Below are 21702 nucleotides of genomic sequence, written 5' to 3' on the forward strand. Positions count from 1 at the left end.
TGACCATACATTTTGGATACCTAATGATTTTGTTGGCAGTGCTAATCTCTAGTTGTCAATGTCTTCATAAAAGAATAAAATACCTTTTGGAGAAGGAACTCAAGGCCCTGGATGTATGTAACAATCAGGTTAGTAAGATTGTGGTTTATAAGGTGTAAAGGGAATAAATATGATATAGATTAAGCATTAGAAAGCATAGGAAAGAAATGGAAATGTACCAAATATTTGTATGAACAAAAGAGAATGTTTTTCAGTACAATGACTTTTTTTTTTTTTTTTATTGAAATTATATAATTAAATCAACACTATAGCCATGTCAGATTTCATCCAGATTATTTGTGTCAAAGAGGGAACCTTTACATTTAGAGGCCTCTTGAGAGGTACAACATACCTGGCACATAGAGGTATGTACCCCCCCGCCTCTACATCCGCAAGCACATACAGCAATCGAAAATTAGAACAAAGGTTCTCCATGGACTCCTCTGCTGGTATGCAGGTGAACACGTGAGAAGACGTTTGGGTTTTGGTGAGCACTGACCACAAGGGTAACATCATCACAGCCACTATTTTACAAACACGTGTTGTGGATTATTTTTTGTTAAAGGCAGGCTTGTTCATTTTTTTTTTCCTCAATACATATATATATATATATAGTCACTGCCACACAGTTAATTGTACGAAAAGTGTAGTTATCCTCGATTTACCAGATGGTAAATTACCGAACCTGCAACTTTCAAACACACACCACACACAATGTGCCGTTACACATTTAGTCATAAGCACAACCTTAGGTGCAGCCTTTCAATATTACAAGTTAAAATACAAAAGATCTCTTATGCCAGTTTCACATAAACAAGATCATATTTAATCAAAGCAGGAGAGACTATGAAATGGAACAGTACATTTTCAGTTAGAGGCTTTTAAGTCATGCTTTTATGTCTAGATTTCAGTGAACTGATGTAAATGTAATTTTTTGCTGCTTGCTTTTTCTGTTATGTCTGGGGAGTTTATCACTTACATTTTATTACGAAAGTTAAAACTACTACCATGTACACAGTTCAGATGGGTATTTTTTGGGGCAAATGACAGACATCTTCACACAAGGCAATATGGGACCTGCTCTTAACCCCCATTCCTTTTGATGTGCTTCCAGTTTCTCTTAAGAATCAAACCTGTCCTGTTGACATGGCCTGTGCAGTACCATCCCCATGGCTAAGGGCGTTCTTCATTGTTGACACTAACTTGGAGCCCTTTGTATTTGTGTTGGTGCACTTGTAGCTGGCCTCCACAAGTGTACAAAATCAGCAGCAACTGGCAGTCATGCTAGAAGGAGCCAAAGAAGTAGGTGGTCAAGCTACAGCTCTCTACAGCATGGCATGCTGGGATGTAGATGGCTAGCAGAGGTGCTGTACTGACCCAAAAGTCCTCGTGACCTTATTGCGCACATGCAGTATATAGCAAAGATAACTTCTGCAAACTTTGTTTTGGGGAGGCAAGCTGGCCAAAGCAAATGGCATTTGTTGCTTGGAAGTCACCAAGAACATCACATTAGGCTCTACAGACTGCTGCATTGCATAAAAGTTCTTGCTGCATAAGTCATTTGCATCTATTTATAAAAATAGACCTATATCTAAATTTAGAATAAGGTGCTTAAATGTTACCCACCAGTTTACTACGAGACTTGACAAAGTAAACAGTGACCCACAGCCAATGGATACATGTGACCTAAAATTGCTTCCACATTTATCACAGAATCCTTAGAGAAAACAGATCAGCATCTGGAGAGTGTGGACAGATTGATCTGTGAAATTGTTTCTAAACTGGAAAGGCCAGGCATGCATGTTCTTATTACTTGGTAAATTATTTTCCCTCCCTTCCCCAGACATTTTACATTTAGAAAGCTTCACATCGAATTTGTCTAAAGGTATCATGGGTTAAGCTGAACTCAAGCAATTAAATTGTTTGACATACCAGAACACAGAGCCACATACGGTGTGGACCCTAGTTCTCATGGAGAGCACTTGCTAATAATTAATGATGTTCTCCCAATTTCCCTCTTCCCCCCAGGTGACATAAGACACTGACTTCAGAAATGTGGGTATTTACACTACAGTTTGACTCTTGATAGGCTTGGTGGGGACAGGGATCACAGTATAAAAATAAGTGTGGTGGACTGAGTGACCACATCCAAGTGCTGCTGGAGAGAGATCCTGGTTTCTAGCTCCAGCTGCTGCTGCCTCTTCAATGAGGCAGCTGGGCAACACTTCATCCACAACTGTGCTGCATACACATTTGCAAAGATTTGCCTTACTGTTGTCGTTCTATTTGATATATTGAATGTTCTAATAAAAAATGAGAGGTTGGCACAGTTTTTCAGACAGCAAGAGGTCTTCCATGGTCACTTCTAGAGAGACAAACAAACCCATCGTAGGCTAGACAATTAGAAGCAGATGCTTCTGCAGACTTGTCACGGACATGCTCTGGTAACCAGTGGTGGTGGGAGTTTGCTGTGCTTACTCAGTCTTACTTTCCACACAGGAAGTCTGGTCAAGTATTATTAGCACCATGGAGGTGGTCTAAATGCCCTAGAGGCTGCATCCTGCGCTGCTATAATGTCTTGGTTGGATCTCTGGCTTCTCCGCCTGTAAGTCTGGAGTCCTGGGTCTGTAGGCCATCGCCTGGCTCGTTCCAGTCCACCGGCACCTCTGCAGGAACTTGGCTTGGGTCTGCCGAAGTTTGTGAGGCCAGAGGGTTCCTGCTGATCACTAAGTCTAGTTTGTTTCCTGACTCGGCAATCAGAGGAACCACAAGGCAGCAGTCAAAATCTCTTGTGCGAACATGGTTGATCTGCAATGAAGAGGAGTAGAGGAAATGATGGTAAAGCAAAGTTGACCTTCAAGATATGTTATATGGGAGAATCTTTTTTTGGATGCTGTGTTTAGAAATGGTCCTTAGTGACCATGGCCCCCCAAGCTCTGTTAATCATCGGTTTCAAGAAAGCAGGAAGCCTTGATTTGACATCTTTTAGGTTAAGTGCTAGAACAGACTTTGATGCTGTAACCTTTGAAGTAGGTACTTAAGATCAGCATTACTTCTGTAAAATGGAAATACAGTGTTTGGTAGGAAACAGCCTACAGCACTAACTCAACGGGAACGATTCTAGATCCATCCTCTCTGGTCACGAGTGAATACCTGGAGCAGTCTGTCGTACGGCTTGAGGCCACCGAGGTCTGCAGGTCCATTGGGGCGAATGTTGTTCACGTACACTCCCTTCTCAAGGAGTGCGTCAGACACACTGAACCCAAAGTCTTCTGTGTCTGACTCTTTGTACAGTGTCACCTTGGGAGAGGAGAGAAACCAACATTGTTGTGGGGCTGGTTGCACCCTGCACCTCTCTGGTGCTAAAATGCACTTTTGTTTACTGTGAGCTGTGTGTCACTTTGGAGGAAAAACATCAGCTCAGTGAATAAATGTAAATTGTTAAAGGACAGCCACAATCTCCATGGCATCTGATGCTGAATAGTTGCTGTAATTTTGTTTTAGGTAAAGTGAAAAATGATCATCTGTTCCTGTGGCAACTTCCTCACAAAGGCAGGGCCTTTTGGACACAAGGTTAGCACTTGCTGGCTGTCGACTACTATTAAATCGGAACAAAATTTGGCTCGGGGAACTGTCCTGTCTTTCACAGAACGTCAGCAGAATGCTGGACCATTCAGTTTTTTGGGGGAAGAATATGAGCTTGTGTCCAAGTTGCACTAATCTGACTTGTCATAATACCTCAGATTAGGAACTAAAGGAGAACAAAATGCATTAATAAGTAATTCAATTAAATTTAACACAGCTGATCAGCCTCCAGTCATTGCCTTGGGCAAAAACTGCCATTTCACCTTCATACGTAAGAGGTTTTTAAAAAAGTACGCTAGTATGTTTTGAGGCAAGCGTCGCGATTATTGTATGCTGCTTTTTCCACCATATGAATTCAGCGATTGTGGTGAGCAGAAAATGAAAAAAGGCCAATTTTTCTATAATAAAGGTTCTGCTGCTACTGACTTAGTCAGCTCTTATTCTGTGACTGGTGCCAGTTTTTTCAGTTAAACATTAGTTCTGTTGCTTTTTGGTTTATATTTAGCTAAATCAGGGTGGTGCCTGGAGAGGCACCCAGTTCACTGCCCTGCACAGTGAATGGAGGAGTAGCTTGTTGGAGAAACCATTGAAACGCTCTGCACAAACTCCATTTTTCTGAACTTGGCAGCAAGGGAAGAAGCTGCTCATAAGGGTGAGCCACTTAGGGCCGCAAAGTGACTCCAGAAAATCTCCCGTTAGGAGGTCTAGCATTGTTCTCCCTGCCAAACAGGCCCTTGAAGAACAGACTGCATGCTTGCCTTATGCAACTCCACCGGTGTTGGCGACATGATGTCCTTGATCTCCTGCTTCATCTTCCTCATGGCGAATGCCCGGCGCCCAGGGTCGCTGGGCAGCGTGTTGCTACGGTTGGCCTGGGTGTACTGGGGTCGGCTAGTGCTGCGCTCCTGGAAGCTGGCCTGGCGACCCAGGTGGCTACGCAGGGGAGCGGGGTCGTGGTTCAGGCTCAGAGTGCTGCCTGACATGATGGTGGCCTGGGAAGGACAAGAAGGGCAGGAGGGCACAGTAACATTCACATGCGCCACTCGTGTCAGCCAGCTATGGCTATTTCGCAAGTCCATCAGGGTGCATGATGGGAACTTGACCGACTGCACTCGTGAGTGCTGAATATGCAGACTGTATCGTTTTCATATTGTAAAGCTGCATAAACACACATGGGCCCAGGCCCCTCTAAGGACACAAAGGAACGGCGAAGCTGTAAATAAATACCTACAAGAGAGGAAGCGACTATTTGAAGAAAAGTAAATGTTTCACTGAAGCACCTGACATGGAATTTTTGCATTAAGTGACTCAGCAGGAAGAGTTTCACTTTGAGTTCTGCTACTTGGTGCTCTGTCTGGATGCCACCCATGTCCTGCATCCAGTGATTTGAGCTAGAGACTGCTCACACTCCCTTAAAGCACAACCACCAGAAGCCTTGCAGCAGCTCTCCCATCATGCTTTGCTGTGAACTGCCATGCCCCAGTCCATCCCCCTTTCTCTCTTCCCTTTAGACAGTTATGAGTGAGAGTGTCTCACTCAAACTGGATGACATGATGTTCTGGTGCTTGTGAACGGTGAAATCGGGAACACTCGATTTCACCAAGCCGAGGCACACCTCTTGCAGCAGCAACAACAAAGTAATGTGAGAGTACAATCTGGAACATGCACCCTGCTATGAGACACTCCACACTGCTTCTTCACATGAGAGATGGCAGTTAGTCACAACAAAACGACTGTCGCTTTTTGTTTTGAGAAAATGCAGTCGACAGACATTTACGAGAGGCAAACGCATACCTAAATTCACACTAGAACCAAGGGGCACATTCAAGACATTGTTTCATAAACAATGAAATGCACGTATATTGTTAACAGACCCACGTTCATTAGTTTCGTAATGTTATTTATAGGAGCACTAATTCACAGAGGTTTATTGTGGGGGAAAGTACGTATCCATAGTTTATACAGTAGCTGGAATAGCAGTACTTATATACGAGTAACATACGCAACCAGGTAGACTTTTTCTGAGGGGCACTAAGAAGGCAACATAGGGACTTGAATGCACCCCTGGGTCAGGGCTCTGGTCCTGGCAGGCTACTAGTGGGTCGACAGAGAGCTCGCAGCAGAGGGAGGGAACCAAGCGTCAGCACTGCAAGCAAGAATGGAAGCACAAGAAGGGAAGGGATACCAAGATGGTCAGGTTTCTCTTATTCAGAAGCCTGTCTGGCTTGTCCTAGGAAGAGAAGGAGTGTGACACATTATCAAGAGGACCTGACATCATGTTACTGAAAACAAATGGAAAAATAAGAGGTGGAGGTAAAGAGCAGATGGGTATCCATTGTTACTCCTTATGCCACAGTGTACCCTTGCTGATGATGGTCCAAACAAGCTTCCAAATTGGCCACTGACTGTTGACATAGGACTTGGCCTACTTTACCTCCAGCTCCCGCAAGATCCCAGACTGGCCACATGTTTCCAGGTCTTCCAGGGCCTGGGACCAGAAGTTCTCCTCCTGGTCGGGTTCTGTTCCATCGTGACCTACAGTGAACCTAAAGGAACAGGAGGGAGGGGCTCAAACCTGATCCCCCACAGAAGAGCCAGTGAGCAACTCAGCACACCATGTCACCTGGAGTGCCTCAGACTAATCGTGAGCATGCTGGCTGGTGGTGTGTGTACACTGAATTATTCCTAGAACATAACATTTGTCAGCAGCTCTGGTGGAGCGAAGAAGCTGAACTTCTTACCTGCTGTCCGTGATGAAGCCAGTGGGCAGTGTGGCAGCTCTGCAGATGTTACAGAGAGCTACTTCAGTAAACAACGTCAGCAGCATGATCCACAGGGGAAATATTAACTACATTATGCATTGGTCCTATACATGTTGAGATAGTCATGGATGGTGCATGTGTGTGATTTGACAAGGAGGAAAAAATGACCCCCACCCTCATACACAGAAAGGTGCTATGGTTAAGAAAAAGATCCTTTGACCAGGACTGTGCTGCCAACCCTTGAGCTCTAGCATTTCACCTGTACGCTCATTGCCACCTTCCACAAGTACAGTTAATGGATAAACTGGCCAGCTGTCACACGTTTTGGCACTCGGCCTCCAGTTGACCACTTTCTTTTGCACTGTCTCTTCCACCCCAGCGACAGGCTGATGAAAGACTCTTGGAGCTCTTGTTCCATAGGAGGAGGAGAGGAAATTAATGTAGTTTTAGGGTCAGGCCTGCTGGTGGCGCGGTGTCGCAGTGTTGCAGGGCACGGTGGGGACCTACCCACTGGTGGTGGGTCGCTCCCACTCGTCGTCACTCAGTCCCAGGTCCTGGAAGATGTTGTTTCTTTGGCGGGACGTGACAGGTGACAGGCTGCCCCGCATCTTGGTGTTCCTCCATTCCTGGTTGTGGAAACTGTAGCCTGTTGCCTGGTACGCCGGAGCTGTGAGATACAAAGAAAGACCCAGAGTGCCATCCAAATCAGTGGGGAGGTCCATCACAGCACAAGAATACATTAGCATGTGAGCCATTGTCAAGTCCACATGTGTTCTGTACAGACAACAGGAAGCCACAGCATGTTGGACACTATCAATAGATATATTGCCCAGGAGGGGTGGGCTACCACTGGCCCGTGGACCCCCAGAGGTTTTTTTCTCTCTCAACTTTCAGTTGGGAGTTTTTGTTCCTTTCCCTGGTGGCCAGTAGGTATACTTATAGCTCTATAATAAGTTCTTCATTATGGTGGCCATTAGTTGACCGTCTTCTCTGTTTGTATCTGTTTTTCTTGCCTTATGTCTGTGTTAAATCGCTCTGTGTCACTGCGTGAGAAAAGCGCTCTATAAAAAATAAAATAAATAAAATATATGTATGGCTCAAAATCAGACACATTTGGGAGACCTCAAACACCTGAAGAGACACACTTCCAAGAAGAGCAGAGAACATGAAGGAAGACCAAATTAACAGCAGCTTCGCTTCCAAACTGAGAATAGCTCTGCGGGAATGGTACTAAATGCTGACCCCATTTTGTTCTGTTTCCGGCGTGTACAGAGTAGAAACCCAAACAGAAAGGTCAGCAATAGATGTTCCCACAATGTAAGACATCACAACGCGGGGGTATAAAAGATAAGGGAAGAGTGTGTCAATTTTATTTCACAGCCCTCAAGTGGAGGCCACTTTCATAAATGAAAGTGAAAGGCACCCTAAATATGACTGCCCGTGCCACTGTTAATTTAGAGTTCAATTTTAAAGCTGTCATTGCAGTCATCACTAGTGACATTTTGAACACTAAGATATATATCTGGGCAATGTAAGTGTGTACGAGCCCTGACATTCTGCCAGGATTGTGGTGACAACGTACATCACGAAAGCAGGAATGTTTTTGGATCCCACACTGATGCCCCGTCCCATTACATTTATTCATTTTAGCTCACTCCTTTCTCAAAGGCAACTTGCAGCAGTATGCTATTTACAGTGATGTACGCATTTGTACAGCTGAATAATTTTTACCAGAGCACTTCAAGGTCAGTGCCTTTCTCAAGGGTACTACATCTGGAGGTGGGATTTAAACCTACAACCTTTGGGTCCAAAGGCAGCAGTTGTAACCACTACTCTACCAGCTGTTTGCTGTGAACTGTGTCAGGGGTCAATACCCTGGATTCAGAAGCTGATTTTTTCATCCACCTGTGTTGCAGCAACATTAACGGAACGAATCAGAACGAGCTTTATCGCCAAGTATGTTCGCACATACAAGGAATTTGTCTTGGTGACAGGAACTACCACAGCACAGACAGAATGACAGTGACAAGACAGGTGAAAAGATAGAGTATGTGAGCAAGGGATAAAAGATATTTAAAAATATAAAGTACCCAATATACAAAAATAGTCACTAGATACAAATGCAAGGGAGTGTAAGAGAAATGTGATAAATAGTTATAAATATAAATAAAAATAGCATTATGTATTGCACGGTTTACTCTCTAGGGGAGAGATTTAGGTGTTCATGAGGTAGATGGCCTGAGGAAAGAAACTTTTCTTATGCCTGGCTGTCCTGGTGCTCAGTGCTCTGTAGCGCCGGCCAGATGGCAAGGGTTCGAAGAGGAAGTGGCCTGGATGCGAGGGGTCTAGAATGATTTTGCTAGCTCTTTTACTGACTCTGGACGAGTGCAGTTCTTGGAGAGCTGGGGGGGATGTGCCGATGATTCTTCCAGCAGTCCGAACTATCCGCTGCAGTCTTCTGATGTCTGACTTCGTAGCTGAGCCGAACCAGACAGTTATAGAGGTGAAGAGGACGGACTCAATGACTGCAGAGTAGAATTGCAGCAGTAGCTCCTGTGGCAGGTTGAACTTCCTCAGCTGGCGAAGGAAGTACAACCTCTGCTGGGCCTTCTTCACAATGGAGTCTATGTGGGGCTCCCACTTCAGGTCCTGTGAGATGGTAGTGCCCAGGAACCTGAATGACTCCACTGTTGCCACAGTGCTGTTCATGATGGTGAGTGGGGATAATGCTGAGGTGTTTCTCCTGAAGTCTACGATCATCTCCACTGTTTTGAGCGTGTTCAGCTCCAGGTTGTTATGACTGCACCAGACAGCCAGCTCTTGGACCTCCTGTCTATAAGCAGACTCGTCGCCATTCCGGATGAGGCCGATGAGTGTGGTGTCGTCTGCAAACTTCAGGAGTTTGACAGAGGGGTCACTTAATAATGTGGGAGATAAACTGGTGTTTGTAGTGCGACACAAATTACGCTCAAGTAAATGGGTGCGATTCACCCGCTGGCATGGAGCTTGGCTCGGGGTGGAACTCCCAGGCTCCGAAGTGCAATGTGATAGCACTCCAAGGATAAGAATCACAATCTTTGCCGTTTCCTCGCTTCTGCTCGGGGGGGGGGTCTGCGAGCATCAGGTGAGATCCATCACCCTGTCTCGGGGAACAGATTGAGGATAATGGAACCATCAGAGGGACGGCTGGGCGGAGACAATGCGGCAAAGTGATCAGCATCACATTAATGCGCTCCCAGAATGCTCGCGGTCCTGCGGTTTCCTTCGCCGAGCAGCATCTCACCATTTGGAACTGTTTGCAGCATACAAATTGTCTGTGTTCTAAGTAGGTTAACCTCCACACATTTGCAAATTATTCTACAAATTTACTTGCTTTAAAGCCTGCTTGTTTTTTATGAATATGCATTATTTATGTAAATATTAAATATTTAAATTTACCAAAACTGTCAGTTGCCTAAAATGCTTGTCAGAAACTATTTGCATAAATGTTTCTCTGTTGTAACTTCATTATATTTTTTTGCTTTTTTTATTTTGAAATTTTACAGACTTTTTTTTTGTTTTAGAAAAATTTATCTGAATTAACAAAAACACTGGTGCAGGACTGATTGCTGTATATGAATTATTTGACATTAAGGTGAATATTCTTTTTATTAAAACACAGCTTACAGTTTTCTGCCATAATAACAAGCTTTACTTGCTGATTCACTAATATTCTCCTTTTTAATTAATGGCATATTCAAATTTTTCCATTTGAAAAGCAAAACATCCAGCCTTGCCATTTTGTAATATGTAAATACATATTACAAGGGACAGAAGGTTTTATAGTGTCTGCAGTAATAAGCAGTGAAAGTGTTTGAGCAGAAGTCCTCCGTTTGTGGAAGAGGCCATCTGCAATTCAAGTGTGATTGGGCAGCTATTATTGTGATTATTAGACTTCACAAAGCATGTTATTACATTTCCTGCACTCTAGAAACAGTCTTTCTTTGTATTTTCCCCTTCTTAAGTGTCACACTGTCTCCTGACTGTCTGGGACTAGATAACCAGTATGACAATAGACGGCTTGGCAAGTTAATGTAAATTTAAGCCTACTGCACAATAAATTGCACTGGTGTTCTAAAGGTTTCCTGCATACAGTTACAAGGTATGTTAAATAAATGACTATGTATTTTCTTTTTAATTACAAACATCCTCCACGCATTCTTTACTACAGTACAGCTCCTACTAGACCCTCTCTGGTAGAGCACAGTCATGCCGGATGCCTTACTGAGGTGTTTTCTCAGTGGAGGACTCCGAAAACACGGAACCACGTGAACGCACTGTACTGCACTCATCGGAGTACTTTGTCTTGGTGTTGAGTTAGCAGCTATGCTCATGAGAACAATGAACCTTTGAAGGAGATGAGGCCCCTCACGAAGCTCCTAATTCTGTCCATGGCGACGTAACTCATGTCGTCAATAACTGGACATCATCGGTGCAGAACAGGCAGCAGCAGAAGAAAGCGTTGGTTTGTGGTAGAGTGCAGTCATGGACACCAGAGAGCCAAGGAGGATGCAACCACAACGCGTCATGGATTATGTGGCTGCAGCGCGGGGTGCCCACTCACCCTGGCTGCTGAAGGCTGTGTCAATGGCGGAGCCATCCCAGGACTCCACGGCACTGTCCACGCTGGGGATGGTTGTGGAGTAGATGTCAGAGAGTTTGCTGGGCTTGGGACCCGCCTGTGCGTCATCCTCGACGTCGCTGAGCTCACTGAGGCGCCCTGAGACAGAGCACTTCTTGGGGCTCGTCACTGCAGTAGAGAGACAAGGCTTTGCTCCTTCTCCTCCACATTCATCCACAAAGACAGTTGCTCTTGACGGGGGTCATGCTGTAAACAGCTGCACAGATGTTCCAACAGAACAGTCGACGCCAACGTATCGGTGACGGCCGCAACGGGACTCACGCTCGCCCTGCTTCTTGATCTTCAGGGTGACGGACTCTCCGGCCATCTGCAGCAGGTGGATGGCCTCACTCAGCGGCTTGCCTTTTAGGCTGTTGCTGTTGATGGCCAGGATTCGGTCACCGATGTGGATGGCGCCGGTCCTGCCAGGGAAATGGGGAACCAGGACAGACAACATCAGGAACCGTGTGACACAAACACTGTGCGGTTCAGCCGACCCACACAGCTCGGATGCACGATATCTGGTGATGGTCACGGAGATTCCATTTGTACTCCACCAAAAAGGCTCCGCAACCCACTGTCAGAGCACAAGATTTTCATTGAAACCAATCAATGAGTCAAAAGTAGCAGCTTTTAATTAAATGCCATGCTCAGAATCTCTCTGCAATCACACTTGTGCTTATGGCATGTGCCTGAGCTGCCTGTGTAACACATTTAATGTTTTAACTGCTGATTACAGTAGCGGTATCGTGAAAAATGTACTGTACCTCTAAACGACTCTTAAAACAGTATGCGATTAAGGATCTGGAACAAGGAGGAACCTACCTCTCGGCCAGGCCTCCCTTGGTCAGACTGGAGATGATTATGGGGTCGAAGGGTTCCTCGGTGCCTGAAATGGTGATGCCCAGTGGGCCTCCATAGCGCTTCAGCTCCACTGTGTAAATGATGGCACCAGAACTCTCCTGCTCGTCTGCAACACAAGTGAGTGTGACACACCAGTTACAGCTGTGGGGACCCCAGATACAGGGCTTTCCTAGTTAAGATCTTCGCAAGCGATGCGTCCGTCAATGTCAGAGTCAGAGCAAAGCCAATCCTGTGCGGCGCCACTGTAGGCAATCACATATCACTCTCATGGCAGTGTTTACCTTTATATCACCTTACTACACTAATATGTGAGAGCGCTCAGAGATACAGTGCATCCCTCCTTAGTGTTGCTGGAGTCAGCAACACTAAGGGCGCCATTCTGGGCACTGGCTGAGCTGTGTGAGGAGCCGCGCGAAGAAGATCCCCTTCCTCATCATGTGCTTATTGAGATGTGATTTTCTCGGGGAGTCAGGAAGACATGCTGAACATCTGAATTTGGCTCCTGTGCCTTTCCCTTCCACACACAGTGCCATGTCGGATGCAGCAACTAATGACACGATGTAACACTGCGCTGCTTTAACGCGTGCATCATGCAGCATTATGAATAATTCATAAAACGGCCATTTCGGCTCTAATGTTACTAATGGCTGCTACCTGCCAAGGAATCTCCTGCAGATTCATATGGAAAAGCTCTGGAAAAGGAGGACAAACACAAACGTTCCCATGGAAACAGCTGTTCCTTCTGTCCCGTTTGTCATTGTTGGTCAAGAGCATCAACTCTGTCGGCTCAGTTTGTCTCAAATACGAGCAAAATGCTCTTTGAGGCATTAAAAGAAACAGAAGACAAACGAAACACAACAGGCGCCATACTGTACATATAAATAAAAAGGAGCATCAGTCTGATAGATACAAGCCCACCAAGGACAAATGTGAGTGCTGTGAATTGGATTTGCTCTGAAGATTTTCATTGCTCTATGAAAAAAATGGTGCAATTATGTGGACAGAACTCATTTCGTGGGAAGTGAACAGCTGGTAATGATGTGATGAGATGAACTGGTACTGTGGTGCTCGGGGGCCGAACCGGCGACCTTCACCATCCCAGGGAACTGGAGAACGAGGGCATTCCTTCTCAGAGCAACATAAGTGTCTCTTTTTCAAGACTAAATTCTACATTTCTCTTCAAAAGAGTGCAGCGTAACGCAATTTGCACACATGAACAGAAATAAAGAAGGGGTCTAAGCATGAATATGCAACAACTACCACAGAGAAGAAAAAGAAAACCAATGGGAGTAGCTGCCCTCTTTATATGATGACAATGATAATAAAAGCATCACTTATGGAAAAATAAAAAATACACACACTATCTACAATCGCTTGTCCCAAGCAGGGCAACACAAGGCCAAAGGGGGAGGGGGGACACCCCGGACGGGACGCCAGTCCAAAATAAAAAACAATAGAAGCATATTCAATTGTGTAGCACTATTCATACAAGGCTCCGCAACTCAATGCACTTGACAAAACGCTAAAAGTGAAATACAGGGTTAATTTAATTACTTAAAAACCAGGAGGTGTGCCGACTAACACGCACGTGCAGGAATACTGTACCTGAGTTGTCCTCGTCTTTGCGGATCTTCAGCTTCACAAGGTCTTCACACTGCTGGAGGATCTGCACGGCGTCCTCCATGGAGCAGTTGTCCAGCCGGATGTTGTCGATGGCCAGCAGCTTGTCCCCGAGTTCCAGCGTTCCTGTCCTGGGGGGGCATATGGCATGTAGACAGGGTGTGTTGTAGCAGGCTTTAACCTTAGCCCCACCTGACACACACACACACACACACACACACACACACACACACACACACACACATACACACACTAAACTCAGAAAGTGGTAAAACTCTCCACCAGCGGAGGGGCAGTTTACAGCAACAGTAACCATTCTGTACCCCCTCTGGTGTAACTTACAATAAACATACGTAATAAAATTCAATTCAATTTATTTTTAAAGAGCGCTCTTCTCACGCAGTGACACAGTGTGCCGTAGCACATGCGGCATTATACTTTGTATGTTGGTGTATCCTTTGTCAGGTGACCCACATATTCATTTTTTGTGAATTTTCCTGCATACGTTTTTCCACCATTAGCAGAGTTACAGGTTAAACACATGTGGTTCATAACAACTCCTCCAAAATGAAGCCGGTTCCCTCTGTGCAACTTAAACAACAAAGCTGAATGATAAATGGTCCGTATGAAAGCACAGAACTGAGTGGGGAGAAAAGCCGGAACGTGGAACGAGGACGAAGGGCTGCAGCGTGTGAAGAACAGGGACGTCCATTGGGCTTCGGTACCTGTGAGCAACGCTGCCTTTCTTGATGTCCGAGATGATGAGTGCATCTCCAGGTTTCCTGCTGGATGGAGCTGAAGGGGGAAGAAGAGAAAGAGGAAGGAGTGAGAAAGGGAGCCACGCAATGACTGTCCTGCTGGACCCAGGTGGTAGTTAATCCCGCTTCTTTAGAGACGCAATGAAGAGACCAGGACAACTGGATTCGGCACATATTTCCGTGTAGCGCTTCTGCCCAGATGCTACTGTTCTACTCTGCGCTGAAAAGTCCCAAAACATCTCAGATCCACCAGTCTTTGATGCCCTCAAAGCTGGGGGCTTTGTCTCACAAATACACACGTTACATCACAGCAGGATACCGACAGGAATTTGTCTTTTATGACCCTCAGCATCTCTCTCTCACACACACACACACACACACATTCTCTGAACCGCTTGTCCCATACAGGGTCGTGGGGAACCGGAGCCTACCTGGCAACACAGGGCGTAAGGCCGGAGGGGGAGGGGACACACCCAGGACAGGATGCCAGTCCATCAGAAGGCACCCCAAGTGAGACTCGAACCCCAGACCCACCGGAGAGCAGGACCTGGTCCAACCCACTGCGCCACTGTGCCACCGCGTCCCCCACCCTCAGCATCATTCAAGCTTTATGTGCAACTGGACACGTCATCATGAGTGATGTAACCTGGGGTCACTGGGTGTTTTGGGTCTTTCAACATCGGACACCCAGCACCCAGGCCATTGAACCATGGTTGATCAGACCCCAACCTGGGTCCAGGTAGCACTGCCTCGAACCTATGGCTCACCTCTCTTAACGCAAAGCCATGTACACGCAAACAAAAAAGCACCAAACACCGATCCATGGCCGTGGAAGGGAATGTTCAAGAATTAAACAGACACTTCCTAAGGGTTCAGCTGTCAGTAAAATAGATTTTGAGGTTATGAGTCAAGTTACTTTCCCACAATCCTTAGCAGGTTCCTCTCTGTGCGCAGGACGTCAAAATGATCTCACTTCCTGGATGTGAGTAAAAGACTGTCATCACTAAAGAGCAGTAAAGTTGCACAGGAATTAATCTGATGTGAAGCCCTTTTTGTCTCGCTGTGCCACACTTGAGAAGCGCACACCTGCTCCACAGGCACATGTACATCTGGGCTCAGCGGCTAGGCTGCATGCTGACACAGGACGTGTGTGAACACCTGTCGGAGGACGAAGGCAGCTGCTGCAGATGTGTTTCGAAGACTTGCTGGTTGCATGCTAAGTGACGTGGAGGTTGAAGCGCTGCCGTCACCGCCGTATGGGCCGTGGGCTCGAACGCCCGGCGGGTAAACCAGCTACATCCTGCAGATTCTGCACAGCGGGTCCCCTGGCTCAGATGACGCCAGGACACACCGACACAATATGGAACGGCCAGTGCAGGGCCGTCATGCCAACATGGATACATGCCACGGGAGAGGCAATACTTTGCCCAGTTAAGCTAAGGACCTGTTACGGTGAGATGCTGAGCTCCTGAGAGTGCCTGGACTGCGTCCACCGATTAAAATCGCACCTCGTCTCAAACTGGACGGGAGCCCAGTGTCCCAGCTGCGCAGGAGCAGAAGAATTAAATGTAAAACTTCTGATGATTCAATTTAGATAAATCAGAGACAAGGAGCTGCTGCAGATTAAACCCTGGCTGTGACTAAAAGTGCAGGACAAGAAATTGGCCGAGGTCTTAAGGGACTGTCACTCACGGCCACAACTGAGCTGAGAGGCTGTCAAACACCGCGCCGCCTGGACCACAGAGGCGCAGAGGATGGCCGGGCGGGCTGACAGCGTGATCCTGCCATGCAAGCCAAGTCCTCCTGAGAATCTCAACATCTATGGAAGCGTACATCCTGAACTGACAGCCACGCATCTTGTAGAAGAATTGCGGTTGTGGGTGCAAATGAGGCCTGGCGTCGTTAACAACGAAAAGATATTTCGCCCATTACAGGGGAGTGGAAACATGCAGATATGGCAACACTCAAACAGAAAGCACAGCATCATTTCTGACTGCACACCTTTCACCTCTTGTCATGATGAAATATTGAGAAGTCTAAGTCGAACAGCTTTAGAACAAACACTTCCATATATGAACTGGATTCATAGCGAGATCCAATGTTATCTTACCTGCAGTGTTGTACCCATTTATACAGGAGAGAAACTTTACTGGAGTCATTTAGGGTGAGTACCTTACCACAGTACAGTACTTCAGCTGGAGGTGTGAGTTGAACCCACCATATATAAATATACTATACTAATTTATAAAATGAGAATAATATAAAAGTGAATTCACTTTTTTTCACTTATTTCACTTGTGCAAATTGCTGTTCTGCAGAAAGTTCTGGAAACTTCAGAACAGTGCAGCCTGGCTACTGGTAGTTTTCGTGGGGGTAGAACATGACCGTGACCGTGACTGGGTTTGTTTAAGATGGTCTGGGAACAAGACATGTGTTGTGTGTGTGAGAGCACATGCCGAAAGCACAGATGTTTTGCTTTTGAAGCAGTTTAGTGTGCAGAAGAGAACTGAGCAGAGGCCTGGATAACATATGGGGAGAAACTTCATACAAATATACATATACATTTCTTGTGCCACATCATTAAGCAGAGTAGAACAGTCCAAAAAGGATCAATTCTAACAATCAGGAGACACAACTCAAACAAATGGCAGATACTGTAATATTACAGTATTAGTCAACTCTTTATGTGGCATCTGTCTCAAAAAAATGACACACACACACACACACACACACACACATTTTCAGAACCGCTTGTCCCATACGGGGTCACAGGGAACCGGAGCCTAACCCAGCAACTCAGGGCGTAAGGCCAGAAGGGGAGGGGACATACCCAGGACGGGACGCCAGTCCGTCGCAAAGCACCCCAAGCGGGACTCGAACCCCAGACCCACCGAAGAACAGGACAGCGGTCCAACCCACTGCGCCACCGCACCCCCTCAAAAAAATGACAGTTAATCAAATTTAATATTCATCATGAAGTGTTTTTTGGGTTACCTAGCTATGAATCCTACCGACTGGTTATGACATCACTAGTTAGACAAGTGATTTCGATGAGATACACAAAGTGATGGTAATCAGCAGCTGTACTGCCAGACACCTCATTGGACCTGTACACTGAGATGAGTTGAATTTATGGGTGCCCTTCTAATCACATGCTTAAACCCAACACCAGTCATCCAAAAATCACCAAACAGCTGACTGGTGAGACGGCACTGGCCACCTTAACGCTGAATATGTTCTTCATATGTTCTGTGAGCTCCATGGATATAGATTAGAAATTGATAACTTCAATTATACAGCTGCACTAAAAAAAACGGCACAACTCTCAATAAACCCTTCCTGGATAGGGGCCTTGGTGTAGCAGAAGGGCTTGCGTGATCTAGGGATCTCCAGAGCTATGTCGTCGGGAGCATTATGCTCCTGGTAGGGTCTCCCAAGGCGAACAGGTCTGGAGTGAAGATCCAGACTAACACGATCCAAAACCTCCATGAAAAAGGGAAACAGGAAAACGTTTACCCTGCCCGGAATAGGATCACCGGGACCTACCCCTGGAGCCATGCCTGGGGGTAGTGTTCCTAGGCGAGCGCCTGGTGGCCAGGTAGCCCACGTAGGCTGGCCGGGCTCAGCCTGAAAAGGCATCGTGAGGGGGCCATGTGGGCCCACCACCTGCAAGGTCCAGCATGGGGGTCCGGTGCTATGTATACCTGGCGGCAGGAAGGGGTGGGGTGGCGCATGGCATCACGGCCCCTCGCGATGAAAACTGGCTCTTGGTACGTGGAATGCCACCTCACTTGAGGGGAAGGAGCCAGAACTGGTGCGGGAGGTTGAGAAATACCAACTAGATATAGTTGGGCTCACCTCCACTCACAGTGTTGGCTCTGGAACCAAACTCCTCGATAAGGGGTGGTCCCTCTCCTGCTCAGGAGTTGCATGAGGTGAGAGGCGCCGGGTGGGTGTGGGGATACTCACAAGCCCCCGGCTGGCTGCCATACAGTTGGAGCTTGCCCCGGTGGACGAGAGGGTCGCCTCAATGCGACTTAGGGTCGCAGAGAGGAAAACTTTGACTGTTGTGTGTATTCATGCACCAAACAGCAGTTCGGAGTATTCAGCCTTCTTGGAGAAGGTGGGAGGGGTTCTGGACAGGGCCCCACCTACAGACTCCATAGTCCTGCTGGGGGACTTCAACGCTCACGTTGGCAATGACTGGGAAATCTGGCGGGGGGTGACTGGGAAGAACGGCCTGCCCGATCTGAACCCGAATGGTGAAATGTTACTGGACTTCTGTGCTAGTCATAGTTTGTCCATAACAAACACCATGTTCGAATGCAAGGATGCTCATAAGTGTACTTGGTACCAGAGCTCCTTGGGCCAAAGCTCAATGATCGACTTTGTAGTTGTTTCTTCTGACTTGAGGCCACATGTTCTGGACACTCGGGTGAAGAGAGTTGCTGAGGTGTCAACTGATCACCATCTGGTGGTGAGTTGGATCAGATGGCAGGGAAAACTGATGGACAGACTCGGTAGGCCCAGACGTTTAATGAGAGTGTGCTGGGAACGACTGTCAGAGGACCTTGTCCGGAATGATTTTAACTCACACCTCCAGGAGAGCTTCTCCCATGTCCCGGAGGAGGTAGGGGACAAAACCTCCATTGTAGAAGCAGCCAGGCACAGCTGTGGCCAAAAGCTTGTTGGTGCCAGCCAGGGCAACAATCCAAGAACCCGCTGGTGGACACCGGTGGTGAGGGAGGCCGTCAAGCTGAAGAAGGAGGCCTTTAGGGCCTGGTTGGCTCTGGGGACTCCTGACTCAGCAGACAGGTACCGGCAGGCGAAAAAGGCAGCAGCGGCTGCGGTTGCAGAAGCAAAATCCCGGGCATGGGAGGAGTTTGGAGAGGCCATGGAAAACGACTATCGGTCGGCTTCAAGGAGGTTCTGGAGAACCATCCGGCAGCTCAGAAGGGGTCGGAGAAGTTTCGCTCAGGCTGTGTTTAGCAGGAGTGGAGAAACTCTGACCTCTGATGAGGACATTGTCGGGAGGTGGAAGGAGCACTTCGAAGAACTCTTAAACCTGAGTGATATGCCTCCCTTACAGGAGTCAGGGCCAGAGGCTTTCGGGCTGTCAGAGTCCATTTCCCTGGTGGAAGTCACTGAGGTAGTTGGTAAGCTCCACAGTGGCAAAGCGCCGGGGGTGGATGAGATCCGCCCGGAAATGCTTAAGGCCTTGGATGTTGCAGGGCTGTCATGGTTGATACGTCTCTGCAATGTTGCATGGACCTCGGAGACACTGCCCTTGGATTGGAAAACTGGGGTGGTGCTTCCTATCTTTAAGAAAGGGGACCGGAGAGTGTGTGCCAAGAATCGGGGCATCACACTTCTCAGCCTCCCTGGGAAAGTCTATGCCGGGGTGCTGGAGAGGAGGTTCTGGCCGATAGTTGAACCTCAGATTGAAGAGGAACAATGCGGATTCCGCCGTGGAACAGTGGACCAGCTTTTTACCCTCTCACAGATCATTGAAGGGGCATGGGAATTTGCTAATCCAGTCTACATGTGTTTTGTGGACTTGGAGAAGGCCTATGCCCGTGTTCACCGGGAAATTCTGTGGGAGGTGCTTCGGGAGTATGGGGTACCGGGGCCACTACTGCGGGCCATTCGGTCCTTGTACATACAGAGCGAAAGCTGTGTCTGCATACTCGGCATTAAGTCAGGCCTGTTCAGTGTGGGTGTTAGACTCCGCCAAGGTTGTGCCTTGTCTCCACTTTTGTTTGTGGTTTTCATGGACAGGATATCAAGGCGCAGTCGAGGTCAGGAAGGCATTCTGTGTGGGAGTCGGAAGGTGACGTCTCTGCTTTTTGCAGATGATGTTGTCCTTTTGGAACCGTCACATGGCTGCCTCCAGCACGCACTGGAACGGTTTGCAGCCGAGTGTGAAGCGGTGGGGATGAGGATCAGCACCTCAAAGTCTGAGTTCATGGTTCTCTCACGGAAAAGGAAGGTATGCCCCCTCCAGGTAAGGGGAGAGTTTTTGCTCCAGGTGGAGGAGTTCAAGTATCTTGGGGTCTTGTTCACGAGTGAGGGAAGAAGGGAGCGTGAGATTGGCCACAGACTGGGAGCAGCGGCAGCAGTAATGCGGTCGCTGTATCGGACTGTAGTGGTGAAGGGGGAGCTGAGCCATAAAGCGAAGCTCTCCATTTACCGGTCGATCTACGTCCCTACCCTCACCTATGGTCATCAACTCTGGGTGATGACCGAAAGAATAAGATCGTGGATACAAGCGGCCAAAATTAGTTTTCTCTGCAGGGTGCTGGGACTCACTCTCTGTGACAGGGTGAGGAGTTCGGATATCCGGGAGGAGCTCAGAGTAGAGTCGCTACTCCGTCACATTGAGAGGAGCCAGTTGAGGTGGTTCGGGCATCTGATAAGGATGCCCCCTGGATGCCTCCCTTTGGAGGTATACCAGGCACGGCCAACTGGGATGAGGCCCCGAGGTCGGCCCAGGACCCGCTGGAGGGATTATATCTCACAGTTGGCCTGGGAACGGCTGGGGATCCCCCAGGTTGAGCTGGAGGAAGTTGCGAGGGACAGGGGCGGCTGGGCCTCTCTGCTCTCCTTGCTGTCACCGCGACCCTTTAAGGACAAGCGGGACAGAAGATGGATGGATGGATGGATGGATGGATGGATGGATGGAGATGGAACTCTCAATAAACAGACAACATGCATTAAAAAAACTTCTTTACCATTAATCTGTTGCTTAGTTACTTCAAGGTACCAGCATGTGGCGTAGTGTTTAGAGCTACTGCTGTACAGTGAAAAGACCCTGGTTTGAATCCCACGTCCTGCTGTTGAACCCTTTATTGAGGTAATTACCCTGAAATGCTTCAGTAAAAATCACCCAGGTGTATAAATGGGTAAATCAGTGTAAGCAGCAGCAGAACACTGTAAATCATGCACACGCACACTGTCTGAAGCCACTTGTCCCAAGCGGGGTCGCGACAAACCGGAGCCTAACCTGGTGACGCAAGGCTGGAGGGGGAGGGAACACATTCTGGGTGGGACATTCTAAATCCCTTTAGAGAAAAGTGTCAGCTAAAGGAATAAATAATAATCAAAGGAAAGGGCCTTGTTCTAAAGTACTACAACTCGGAGTGGACCCTCCAACATAAATGGTCACATTTAAAGTCCGTAGAGAATGAACAGCTACACTACATGCTGGCCCAAATAATAGTGTTTTCATGTCTCTTTGAGACTCGTAGTCCAAAACGAGTGCTTATCATCACACTCGATGTGGATGTCACAGGTTGGACTGCTGAGACCCCTTTCTAATGGACTCTAAAGCCAGGAGAATGAGAATTAACTTTTTTCGGCTGACACAAACTGGGCCCGGCTGGGTTCTTCCAGTGAGAAAAGCATCACGCTTTGG

General features: G+C 47.3%; 1 protein-coding gene across 7 annotated transcripts in view; it reads right to left on the reverse strand.

Moving 5' to 3' along the window:
- Positions 1–2590: 2590 nt before the first annotated feature.
- grip1 (glutamate receptor interacting protein 1) overlaps positions 2591–21702 on the reverse strand; it is a 253835-nt gene continuing 234723 nt past the window's right edge. For 4 of the 7 annotated variants that reach the window (XM_018755972.2, XM_018755974.2, XM_018755970.2 and 1 more), the window contains 12 exons: positions 14256–14325; positions 13516–13661; positions 11872–12016; positions 11329–11468; positions 10990–11175; positions 6894–7053; positions 6366–6404; positions 6059–6170; positions 5810–5854; positions 4383–4616; positions 3193–3339; positions 2591–2847 (listed from right to left, as the gene is read on the reverse strand). In XM_018755972.2, coding sequence (XP_018611488.1) covers positions 2608–2847; positions 3193–3339; positions 4383–4616; positions 5810–5854; positions 6059–6170; positions 6366–6404; positions 6894–7053; positions 10990–11175; positions 11329–11468; positions 11872–12016; positions 13516–13661; positions 14256–14325 — 1664 coding nt within the window. In that variant the 3' untranslated portion in view covers positions 2591–2607. Of the gene's footprint in view, positions 2848–3192; positions 3340–4382; positions 4617–5809; positions 5855–6058; positions 6171–6365; positions 6405–6446; positions 6795–6893; positions 7054–10989; positions 11176–11328; positions 11469–11871; positions 12017–13515; positions 13662–14255; positions 14326–21702 lie in introns of those variants that run through there. The other 3 variants (XM_018755971.2, XM_018755976.1, XM_018755975.1) reach the window with 3 other exon arrangements.

This window comes from Scleropages formosus, chromosome 24 (assembly GCF_900964775.1).
Source record: "Scleropages formosus chromosome 24, fSclFor1.1, whole genome shotgun sequence".
NCBI lineage: Eukaryota > Metazoa > Chordata > Actinopteri > Osteoglossiformes > Osteoglossidae > Scleropages > Scleropages formosus.